The 12,664-nt window shown below is 50.2% G+C and overlaps 1 protein-coding gene across 1 annotated transcript; it reads left to right on the top strand.

The window, feature by feature from the left end:
* Positions 1–651: 651 nt before the first annotated feature.
* LOC123143363 (putative F-box/LRR-repeat protein At5g02700) lies at positions 652–2,423 on the top strand. Its single transcript, XM_044562276.1, has 3 exons — positions 652–1,884; positions 1,958–2,092; positions 2,197–2,423. Exons 1-3 carry the CDS (start codon positions 973–975, stop codon positions 2,359–2,361), a joined length of 1,212 nt encoding a protein of 403 aa, XP_044418211.1. The 5' UTR covers positions 652–972; the 3' UTR covers positions 2,362–2,423.
* The last annotated feature ends 10,241 nt before the right edge of the window (positions 2,424–12,664 follow it).

Below are 12,664 nucleotides of genomic sequence, written 5' to 3'. Positions count from 1 at the left end.
GGCAGGCGATATGGCTAAAGAAATTTATACCCGACTTGAAAGTGGTAGATTGTATTCACAAACCACTAAAGATGTACTGTGACAACCAGCCCGCAGTATTCTATGCTCACAACAAGTCGAGTAATGCTACCAAAACAATAGAGATAAGGTATTATGTTGTGAAAGATAAAATCCAGGATCAAACTATAAGTCTCGAGCATAAGGACAAAAGATATGCTTGCGGATCCGCTAACGAAAGGCTTACCAACCAATGTGTTCAAGGAACACTTAGCCGGCATGGGTTTAAGGGAAAGCCTTATGATTCATGGATAGGCCCAAAAGGAACATAATTTGTTTCTGAACATAACGTATGTTGTAGCTGTATGATTCTATCGGCAATTAAGCTGTGACGATGAAACATGCTCTATGTATCAATATGTGATGAAACAAATAAACTAGAAAGTATAAAGTTAAAAGTAAAGTTGAGATCAAGGGGGAGAATGTTAAGTTGATCTCTCTCCCGTTCGAACCCAACGGGTCAAACGGGCCCCTGACTCGCGCCCTGATCGGGGGCGCCCAACCAAACCATGATTGGTGGGCCCATGTGACCCGCGCTATATAAACAGAGGTGGGGAGCCGGGGCACGAATTACGAGGTTAATCACTGCCACAATCCCCACCTACAATCCCTACCGATCTAGGGTTAGCGCGGTGCTCACGGGAAGCACACCACCGCCTCCATCTCTCTGCCATCACCGACCCCTACTTCACCATGGCCGGTGCTGGATCGAGCTCATCTGGACAAGCAGAAGGTAGAAACACGAACTAACCTACCCCCCCACACCCCGGTTGCAAGGTTTCTATTTTGTATCCTTTTCTTTTCTTTTTTATACAACTTCTCTTTGCTCTTTGTTTGAGGGGATTTTCTTGTTTTCACAAACATTGTCCGCCGAATTCCCCACAAACCCTCCCTCCGTCTCGCCAGCCGCCGGCCATGGAGAAGAAAAAGGCAGCGGCGGCGCGATCCGCTCGCAAGGAGCGAAAGTCCCATGGAGCCGCGCGGAAGCGGGCGCGGAGTGGCGACTGCGACATGAATGCCGGCGATTTCATCAGCCGCCTCCCGGACGCTGTCCTGGGCACCATCATCTCTTTACTCCCCACCAAGGACGGCGGCCGCACGCAGATCCTCTCCCGCCGATGGCGCCACCTATGGCGCTCTGCTCCTCTCAACCTCGAGGTCATCATCGGGCCTCCCGGACCCTGTCCTGGGCACCATCATCCCTCCGCGATCCACCACTCCACCGTCTCCAAGATAATCTCCCAACACCTTGGCCCTGCCCGCCGATTCTGCCTCAAGCACCTGATCGACGGCAACCTCCCTGAGATGGAGAGCTGGTTGGACTCCCGAGCCATCGTCAACCTCCAGGAACTCGACATCACCAATTACGCTGGATATAAGACCGGCTATACATTGCCGCAATCCGTGTTCCGCTCCGCATCCACACTTCTCGTTGCAAAGATAATGGGTTGCAATTTCCCGGACGCGATCACACGCTCCATGAATTTCTACCTCCTCAACCAGCTTTCCTTGGATTGTGTTTCGGTCTCGGGGGATGTGTTCCATGGCTTGCTCTCCGGCTGCCATGCCTTGGAGAGCTTAGCCATGCTCGAAGTTCATGCTACTGGTTGCCTCCGTGTTAGCTCGCCAACTCTTAGGAGCATTGGCTTCCGCAAAGGATCTCGTAAAAGAGCCGAATTGGTCCTCGAGGATACTCCTCGCCTTGAAAGGTTATTATTACCGTATTGTGACCGGAATAATTTTGTGACTATCCGGGTTATTTGGGTGCCTAAACTGCAGATATTTGGGCCTTTCTCAACAGGCGCGTGCGAACTCTGGGTCTTCCAGGTAGCAGCAACAGACATCATTCAGCATTCTTACATGGAGATAATTGTTTTTGATGTTTTATTGTTTTCTTCAGGGAATGAGCCCCGTCAGCTCGACAAACTCGATATGCACTGTGAAGGTTTGGGCCCTCGGGTGTTCTGAACATCAATTGCATGCAGTTCTTGACGTCCTCACGTGGTTCCCCTGTTTGGAAAAGCTCTATGTCACAGTGAGTATTCATCCTTGCTCGCTTTAAATGTATGCTTTGATTGAAATATGAACTAGTCTAGTTAGCAACGCTTTAACACATGCATATGTTTTTCTGTTTTGCAGTTTCACGCACACTATAGGACGTTTAAACAAAATGAGCATCAGTATGACCCACTACATCCAGTGTGCCTTCAGACCCATCTAAAGAGAGTGGTGTTTTTTTTGTTGAGAATCACCGGGGGAGTACAGAATTACATAGGCACGGTGCAACGTGCAGAGAGTACATAGTGGTGTTTAAGTTATTCAAAGGCTCTAAGCAACAGATTGAGTTTGTCATGTTCTTTATTTTGTATGCGAAATTGCTAAAGAAAATTGAATTCCAAGTTTGTGGGGATTACTACAACAATGAATTTGTGGCTCGTCAATGCGCGCTGCTCAAAGTCGGAAACAGAGCTTCTCGATATGCTCAATTTAAATTCAGGAATACTAGTGGTTGTACTGATGACCATGTCACCAAGCATATCCACGATTTGTCACTGGCTGACCCCTTCAGACTGCCTTAGACAGGGTTGATGGCTGAAGATTGCACTGTCTTGTGCTCATTTTCTAGATGGGGTTGATGCAAAAAGAGTAAACTGCTGAAATGGGTAGGAATGCAACAAAAAAAAAACTGCGGAAAATTGTAATCCCATCCGCCAGAACTCCTCTGGCCCTGTGCAATTTGTTTCTTTTCTTTCCTTCCTAAGCTGGGCTAGAAACACGTGCTTGTGTTGGAAACTTAACTGTCCTTTCAGTTATATACCACAGTATGAGAAGTTTAGTTGCGGATTAGATTTCTTTTCATACACGTAGCATATGTACGATGCTTATGAAAGGTCAACCTGTACGCTAGGCACTATGGTTTCTACCTAGGAAGTAGGCACTTCTGTGATTTTCTATTCCAGCAGGTTGAAGTTCGGCTAATGATCCTAGAACACAATGGGGTTGCCTACTAGTAGTTGATCTGTTACTAAAGTTTGAGTTTACTCAAATTAAATCTATCTTGTCCTTGTACAAATTAGCAAGTAATTTTTCTAACCGCATTAATTTGGGCCAAGGACCTGAAAAAGAGTGCGGGCTTTGCCAGGAATCCTGTTTCTAAACAGCTGAAACACGCTTCTTACCTTGTTTCAACATTACTACTAGATAAGTAATACTCCCTCAGTCGTAAAGTAAGTGTGTCAACTTTGTACCAACTTTATTACAAAGTTGTACTAAAGTTGAGACACTTACTTTGGGATGGAGGGTGTAGTATTTCTAAACATATTTGTTGCTCACAAAACCGAGTTTTTCTGCACCTTTATCACTGTGTATGAGGTATCCTACATTCTTGAGTAAAAGAGGCTTGAGGTCCTTAATAAACTTAAGCAGTTTAGATGGAGTTGGCTACATTTTGTCACTGGACATACATATATCTTTCTCATAGGCATGATAGGATCATTAGTAAACTTTGGAAGCAAATACGATGTATCGGGATAGTATGCATGATTGCTAATTCAGTTTTGTGGCATGTACAAGATAGTTGTATTTTGCTAAGTTAGTACTATAATGTAGTATCAGGATACTATGGATGATTGCTTCTGATCATTTTGCAAGAATACATTGTTCTTCATCCAATACTTCCTCCTGGAACAAGAATGGTACCGTAGCAAGTATATCTCCATGATTGGAGAGGAACTGATGATCGCAACTAGCCTGATCTGAAATATTTCGATCCTTACTTTTCTCCTCCCATTTTCCTTATCTAATGACTTAAGTTGATGGTTGTGTGCATATGTAAACCAGTATAAATTCATGTGAATTTGGTTTAAATGCCTCACTAACTTCTCCCCAGCTATAGCCTAGCAACAACCCGATGGATATATGAACCTTTACAACCCAATGCCAGTTTTACTATACATAAATCTTATATATATTAATGTGAACTCGATCTCGCAGTTGATGTCCCTTTAAATTTCAAATATATTCATATCTATCAGATGAGACAAAGAAAAAGAATAACCTGCAAAAAAAAGACAAAAAAAGGAAAGCACGAACTGAATAAAACACACCCTATTGCAAGGTTTCTTTTTAGAATATTTTCTTGTTTTTACCGAAATTCCCCCCCCCCCCCCCGCCCGCTTTATATTATAAAGCAACGATCACCGATACAAACAACGGAAACAACACAGCACCACACCACACCACCACACAACACAACCACGGCCAGATACAGCAGGTACAGGAACACCAACATCACCCCAACACTCCAAAGCATACAACAAATGAGTAGTCCACCATGACAGACTCTCACGAAGAGACAAGGCTGAGCTTGGTGAATGTAGGCCTCCAAGACGACGCCTTCAAGAAGGGGAACGACACCGGGCGCTGTCGCCGCCGGATCCAAAGGATCATGGCTTTCACATGGATCATTCGAAGGGGGAGAGTAGCCATGACGACGCCTTCAGGAAGGAGACGCCGCCGCCGTCGGCCCGACCGAAGCCGAGCAGGGGATGTCCCCTGGCACGCACGCTCCACCTTCGAAACGCCACCGCTTGCCGAAGCACCGGCCGCCACGCCGCTCGAGCAGCCATAGCAACCAGCCCACACCTGGGTCGCGCAGCTCGCCCACAAGTAACACGACTACCACCGCCGAGGCTTGTGCCCCGGCATCCATGACCCCTCCTCAACCACCACGGCGGCTAATGGACATAACCGACCGATGAGAGGTAGAAGGCACTTCCTTCACCCCAAAACGAACCCTTGGCGAGAAGACGACCCAGCCGGTCAGGTCCAGGTAGGGGAGAGAGTTGCCAGTAGCCGCCGGCCTCGGCCTCTCCGCAGGCGCCGACCTCGTCCTCGCCACAGCCGCCGGACTCGACCACGCCGCAGCTGCCGCACCGTGCCACCAGGGACAGGGACCAAGAGGCCCCTCCCTCCCTTCCCAGTGCGCCCCACCACCACCGGCCAGCCAACGACACCCGCCGAGCCGCTGGCGTCCACCAATAGGTCGCCACCGTCCGCCACATCCACTAGCCAAGGAGCAGACGAGAGAGGGTCAACCGCCATTGTCACGGTGGCACCCCCACCGGCCTGAAGACAAGGCAGGGGCTGCCACCCGTGACCCGCACCGCCCGAAGGGACAGATCTAGCGGAGCCGCGACCAGAACCGGCCCTGAGGCGCGCACCTCCAGCACGCCACCCGCCACGCCGCAGCCACGCCACCGCGCTGCCGCGCCAGCCACTAGCACGACACCCCGGGCCAACTGCCTCGGCCCGCCCCGAGCCTGCCGAACGAAGTGGCGAGTTCTCCTCGCCGTCGCCGGCGCCGACCAGGCTTCGCCTGGCCGCCCCCTTTGGCGGCGGCGAGATAGAGGAGGAGAAGGCGGGGGACCCCGCCGTCGGCGGCTAGGGTTTCCTCCCGGTCACGAGCGAGGCGACATTGGAGGAGGGAGGGAGGGAGTTCCTTATTGTTGAGTATATGTGTTATGTGCATATTGTGTCACTACTAGGGAAAAGCTTATAGGCAAACGCTTACTAGTAGCGCGGGTTTATACCCCTCGCTACTGCTACTTACTAGTAGCGCGTGTTTTTACCCCTCGCCACTACTAAGTTGGTAGTAGTAGCGCGAGTTTTTAACCCTCGGTACTACTAAGCGGTCTCTACCGTGCCCCCCGGGACATGCCATAGTAGTAGCGAGTGGTATAAACCCGCGCTACTACTAAGTTGATAGTAGTAGCGTGGTTTTATACCCCTCGCTACTACTAAGTACGAGGTAGGTGAAGTTCCCATATCCTCGGCTGAATCCCTCCTCTCTCCCTCACTCTCCACCTCTCTCCCATTCTCCTTCTCCTCCCACCCGTGATTCCCATCTTCACCCATCGCCGCCGCCGATCTCACACCTCGGCGCCTTCCCCAAATTCAGTGACCTCCTCTCCCTCGGCGTCTCCCGACGCGGACGACGGCCATGTCCAGGAGGAGGAGGCTACCGCTGCCGCTGCCGGGGCCGCCGGGTCCGGCACGGAGGGCGGCGGCAGCGTCCAGAGGGACGCCAACGGGGGCTCCGCGGAGCTGGCCAAGGACGGTGGCGGTGAGTGCTCTGCTTCCAGCGACGCGCGCTGCCGACTCACACCGGCCGCCACGCCGCTCGAGCGGCCATAGCAACCAGCCCACACCTGGGTCGCGCAGCTCGCCCACAAGTAACACGACTACCACCGCCGAGGCTTGCACCCGGGCATCCATGACCCCTCCTCAACCACCACAGCGGCTAATGGACATAACCGACCGATGAGAGGTAGAAGGTACTTCCTTCACCCCAAAACGAACCCTTGGCGAGAAGACGGCCCAGCCGGTCAGGTCCAGGTAGGGGAGAGAGATGCCAGTAGCCGCCGGCCTCGACCTCTCCGCAGGTGCCGACCTCGTCCTCGCCATAGCCGCCGGACTCGACCTCGCCGCAGCTGCCGCATCGTGCCACCAGGGACAGGGACCAAGAGGCCCCTCCCTCCCTCCCCGGTGCGGCCCACCACCACCGGCCAGCCAACGACACCCGCCGAGCCGCTTGCGTCCACCAATAGGTCGCCACCGTCCGCCACATCCACTAGCCAAGGAGCAGATGAGAGAGGGTCGACCGCCATTGTCACGGTGGCACCCCCACCGGCCTGAAGACAAGGCAGGGCTGCCACCCATGACCTGCACCGCCCGAAGGGACAGATCTAGCAGAGCCGAGACCAGAATCGGCCCCTAGGCGCGCACCTCCAGCACACGACCCGCCACGCCGCAGCCACGCCATCGCGCTGCCGTGCCAGCCGCTAGCACGACACCCTGGGCCAATCGCCTCGGCCCGTCCCGAGCCCGCCGAACAAAGTGGCGAGTTCTCCTCGCCGTCGCCGGCACCGACCAGGCTTCGCCTGGCCGCGCCCTCTGGCAGCGGCGAGATAGAGGAGGAGAAGGCGGGCGACCCCACCGTCGGCGGCTAGGGTTTCCTCCCGGTCGCGAGCGAGGCGACATGGGAGGAGGGAGGGAGTTCCTTATTGTTGAGTATATGTGTTATGTGCATATTGTGCCACTACTAGGGAAAAGCTTATAGGCAGACGCTTACTAGTAGCGAGGGTTTATACCCCTCGCTACTGCTACTTACTAGTAGCGCGTGTTTTTACCCCTCGCTACTACTAAGTTGGTAGTAGTAGCGCGGGTTTTTAACCCTCGCTATTACTAAGCGGTCTCTACCGTGCCCCCTGGACATGCCATAGTAGTAGCGAGTGGTATAAACCCGCGCTACTACTAAGTTGATAGTAGTAGCGTGGTTTTATACCCCTCGCTACTACTAAGTACGAGGTAGGTGAAGTTCCCATATCCTCGGCTGAATCCCTCCTCTCTCCCTCACTCTCCACCTCTCTCCCATTCTCCTTCTCCTCCCACCCGTGATTCCCATCTTCACCCACCGCCGCCGCCGATCTCACACCTCGGCACCTTCCCCAAATTCAGTGACCTCCTCTCCCTCGGCGTCTCCCGACGCGGACGACGGCCATGTCCAGGAGGAGGAGGCTACCGCTGCCGCTGCCGGGGCCGCCACGGAGGGCGGCGGCGGCGTCCAGAGGGACGCCAACGGGGGCTTCGTGGAGCTGGCCAAGGACGGTGGCGGTGAGAGCTCTGCTTCCAGCGACGCGCGCCGCCGACTCATCTCCTACCACGCGATGCACGCATCGCGTCGTCAGTTTTGGCACCAGGGTCGCTGACTGGCTTGCGTGTTTGACGGGCTCTGCAGATTCCGATGCGGGGGAGGACGAGGAGGAGGAGGAGCGGCAGCAGAAGCAACATCAACAGTAGGACGAGCACGAGCACGAGCAGCTTCATCTAGGTTTCAAGCGTCGGCTCCAACTTCGGCGGCCACCAGTGAGTTCCTCCTCCTACTCCTCTCTATCTCTCTCTTCCTCATTCAAATAATTTTCTCTTCTTTTGTAGCAGTAGGAGATGAGAGGTGCGGGAATGAGTTGGGTGGGGAGCCACCATCACCATGGACAACTCCATCCCCTCCAGGACCAGTAGTAGCCATGGTTGGAGAGGACGATTGAGGGAGTCCTGGATTAGGGGGTCCCCGGGCGTCCGAGCTATGTGACGTCGGCCGGACTCGTGGGCCGTGAAGATACAAGATGGAGGGCTTTCCCCCGTGTACGGATGGGACTCCCCTTGGCGTGGAGGGCAAGCTTGGCATTCGGATATGAAGATTGCTTTCTCTGTAAACCGACTCTGTACAACCCTAGCCCCTCCTGTGTCTATATAAACCAGAGGGTTTAGTCTGTACAGGCAATCATAATCATATAGGCTAGACATCTAGGGTTTAGCCATGATGATCTCGAGGTAGATCAACTCTTGTAACCCCTATACTCACCAAAGTCAATCAAGAAGGATGTAGGGTATTACCTCCATTAAGAGGGCCCGAACCTGGGTAAACATCATGTCCCTGTTTCCTGTTACCTTCGATCCTAAGACGCACAGTTCGGGACTCCCTACCCGAGATCTGCTAGTTTTGACACCGACATTAGTGCTTTCATTGAGAGTTCCTCCGTGTTGTCAATAGAAGGATCGATGGCTCGGCTTGTCATCAACGACAAAACTACCTCTGGAAAAGCCCTAGTTCCCGGGCAAATCCTCCAGATCGACAATTTCACCATAGGCGCCCGCCCGGCCATAAAGCTGAGGCAATCCCCCGGATTGCCAAAAATCATCTCCGCATCAACCCCGAAGGCGTCAATAAGATGGATCCGACAGATGTTTCATCTTTAAACAAACTGCTAGATCGCATCGCCCCCCTAGGGGTCTCAACATATTATGATCTGATTGGGCTTAAACCCGATCAGAGAGAAATCATATCCCCACCGGTCACCCACCTGGTGACCGTCGTGGAAGAGCAAGGTGAGGATACCGCTCCCCCTACACTAAAAACAAACTATGTTCGGATCTCCGAGCTCTGCGAGCCGGACACCCATCGTCTAGAAACTATCCGCCCTCTGAACATAGAACCAGGCTCTAAGCCTAAAAACCCTCAGGACACTCCGGATCCTGGGCCATTGAACTCAGAAATTTTTCAAAACCCGGATTCCGCAGTGGGCCACGGGTCAGATTTAATCCCACCCGCCCACCACAAGCAATACTCTCCAAGCAATTCCGGTCCCCCGGACATATGCGATTTAATGTATATACGACAGCAACCTTAGGAAACAGTCCATCACTTTTGGGCTAGATTCCTACTTGTTACAAACAAGATTAAAGATTGCTGCGACAATGATGCGGTATCAGTCTTTTGCCACAACTATACGGACGAGGGGATCCTCAATGCTCTCAACCGACGCCGCACACTGCACTTTGTAGATTTGGCTCACATAGTACAGAAGTATTGCGCAATGGAAAGCGCCTGGAAAGCCCAGACAGCCCGGTGGGAACCACGGGCCTTTAAGCCACCCATCGGCCGGGCGAAAAGGATGCACCCTCACGGGGCACCCGATCATCGGTTCACTGACAAGAAAATTAAGCCCTTAACAGGGCACATGACTGTCCTTGATGAATGGCTTGACAAGCCTTGCCAAATACACACAATACCGAATTCCGAACCAGCACATAGCCTTCGGGCATGTTGGATACTTTGTCAGGTGGCTAAAAGCGGTGAGGCCATCCTCACTGAAATTGCCCCAGCAAGGTACCCCTTCGAGGGTAACGATCTCAATGTGTTCACGGTCTTCGAGACCTTCTCTTCAAATAATCGGCGCAAAAGGGCGCTCCGCGACCTCGCCGAAGTCAACCAAGTAGCTGCAATAAACCCTTGGAATGACATGACGATAACTTTCAACGCCACTAACGAACCACGGGCCCAATCAGTCCGAGCACCAGCCACCTTAGTTCTAAATCCAATTGTGGATGGATTTCGGCTCACTAAAGTGATCATGGACGTGGGCAGCGGATTGAACCTCATCTACGAGGACACGCTCAATAAAATGCAAATGGACAGGAGTCGCATTGAGCAAAGTAACACAACCTTTGGAGGAATTATCCCCAGTCGAGAAGCACGATGCTCGGGGAAAATTAAACTCGACGTGGTATCCAGCACACTAGAGAACTATAGGTCCGAAGAGATAATCTTCTGATACGTCTCCAACGTATCTATAATTTTTGATTGTTCCATGCTATTATATTATCTGTTTTGGATGTTTAATGGGCTTTAATATGCTCTTTTATATTATTTTTAGGACTAGCCTATTAACTGGAGGCCCAGTGCCAGTTTCTGTTTTTTTGCCTATTTGAGTGTTTCGCAGAAAAGGAATATCAAATGGAATCCAAACGGAACGAAACCTTCGCGAGGATCTTTCTTGGAACAAACGCAATCCAGGAGACTTGGGGTGGAAGTCTGGAACTCCGTGAGGCATCCAAGAGGCAGGAGGGCGCGCCCCCACCCTCATGGGACCCACAAAGCTCCACCGACGTACTTCTTTCGCCTATATATACTCTTATACCCTAAAAACATAAGGAGAGCCACGAAACCACTTTTCCACCGCCGCAACCTTCTGTACCCGTGAGATCCCATCTCAGGACCTTTTCCGGCGATCTGCCAGAGGGGGAATCGATCACGGAGGGCTTCTACATCAACACCATAGCCTCTCCGATGAAGCGTGAGTAGTTTACCACAGACCTTCGGGTCCATAGTTATTAGCTAGATGGCTTCTTCTCGATGTTCTTGGAGATCTATTCGATGTAATACTCTTTTGCGGCGTGTTTGCCGAGATCCGATGAATTGTGGATTTATGAACTTTATTATCCATGAATATTATTTGGTTCTTCTCTGAATTCTTATATACATGATTTGATATCTTTGCAAGTCTCTTCGAATTATCGGTTTAGTTTGACCTACTAGATTGATCTTTCTTGCAATGGGAGAAGTGCTTAGCTTTGGGTTCAATCTTGCGGTGTCCTTTCCCAGTGACAGTAGGGGCAGCGAGGTACGTATTGTATTGTTGCCATCGAGGATAAAAAAGATGGGGTTTATATCATATTGCTTGAGTTTATCCCTCTACATCATGTCATCTTGCTTAAAGCGTTACTCTGTTCTAATGAACTTAATATTCTAGATGCATGCTGGATAGCGGTTGATGTGTGGAGTAATAGTAGTAGATGCAGAATCGTTTCGGTCTACTTGACACGGACGTGATGCCTATATTCATGATCATTGCCTTAGATAACTTCATAACAATGTGCTCTTCTATCAATTGCTCGGCAGTAATTTGTTCACCCACCGTAATACATGCTATCCTTAGAGAAGCCACTAGTGAAACCTATGGCCCCCGGGTATCTTTCTTATTATATTGCATCTCTTTTATTTACATCGCATCTCGTTTACTATTTTGCAATCTTTACTTTCCAATCTATACAACAAAAATACCAAAAATATTTACCTTACTATCTTTATTAGATCTCACTTTTGCAAGTGGCCGTGAAGGGATTGACAACCCCTTTATCGCGTTGGTTGCAAGGTTCTTGATTGTTTGTGCAGGTACTAGGTGACTTGTGCGTTGTCTCCTACTGGATTGATACCTTGGTTCTCAAAAACTGAGGGAAATACTTACGCTACTTTGCTGCATCACCCTTTCCTCTTCAAGGGAAAACCAACGCATGCTCAAGAGGTAGCAAGAAGGATTTCTGGCGCCGTTGCCGGGGAGATCTACGCCAAGTCAAGACATACCAAGTACCCATCATAAACTCTTCTCCCTCGCATTACATTATTTGCCATTCGCCTCTCATTTTCCTCTCCGCACTTCTAAAACGATTTTCGAAAACCTTTTCCTTTTCTTCGCCCTTTTCCATTCGTCTCTTTTCGCTTGCTTCTTGTGTGCTTGTGTGTTGGATTGTTTGTTGGTCACGATGGCTCAAGATAATACTAAATTGTGTGAATTTTCCAATACTAACAACAATGATTTTATTAGCACTCCGATTGCTCCTACTACCGATGCTGAATCTTGTGAAATTAATACTGCTTTGTTGAATATTGTTATGAAAGATCATTTTTCTGGCCTTCCTAGTGAAGATGCCACTACCCATCTAAACAACTTCGTTGATTTGTGTGATATGCAAAAGAAGAAAGATGTGGATAATGATATTGTTAAATTGAAGCTGTTTCCATTTTCGCTTAGAGATCGTGCTAAAACTCAGTTCTCTTCTTTGCCTAAAAACAGTATTGATTCATGGAATAAGTGCAAAGATGCTTTTATCTCTAAGTATTTTCCTCCCGCTAAGATCATCTCTCTTAGAAACGATATTATGAAGTTTAAGCAACTTGATCATGAGCATGTTGCACAAGCTTGGGAGAGGATCAAATTAATGATACGTAATTTCCCAACACATGGTTTGAATTTGTGGATGATTATACAAATTTTTTATGCCGGATTGAATTTTGCTTCTAGAAATCTTTTAGATTCGGCCGCGGGAGGCACTTTTATGGAAATCACTTTAGGAGAAGCTACTAAACTCCTAGACAATATTATGGTTAATTATTCTCAATGGCACACCGAGAGATCCATTAGTAAAAAAG

Source organism: Triticum aestivum, chromosome 6D (assembly GCF_018294505.1).
Source record: "Triticum aestivum cultivar Chinese Spring chromosome 6D, IWGSC CS RefSeq v2.1, whole genome shotgun sequence".
Taxonomy (NCBI): Eukaryota; Viridiplantae; Streptophyta; class Magnoliopsida; order Poales; family Poaceae; genus Triticum; species Triticum aestivum.
The sequence above is the reverse complement of the archived record's forward strand: the minus strand, read 5'-3'. Positions and strand labels throughout refer to the sequence as shown.

What these genes read in the sequence shown, in the direction of transcription:
- LOC123143363 (XM_044562276.1), top strand. Translation starts at nt 973, where the DNA reads ATGGAGAAGAAAAAGGCAGCGGCGGCGCGATCCGCTCGCAAGGAGCGA. An exon ending in GCGAACTCTGGGTCTTCCAG is followed by an intron (nt 1,885 to 1,957) that starts GTAGCAGCAACA and finishes TGTTTTCTTCAG; the next exon opens with GGAATGAGCCCCGTCAGCTC. An exon ending in TGGAAAAGCTCTATGTCACA is followed by an intron (nt 2,093 to 2,196) that starts GTGAGTATTCAT and finishes TCTGTTTTGCAG; the next exon opens with TTTCACGCACACTATAGGAC.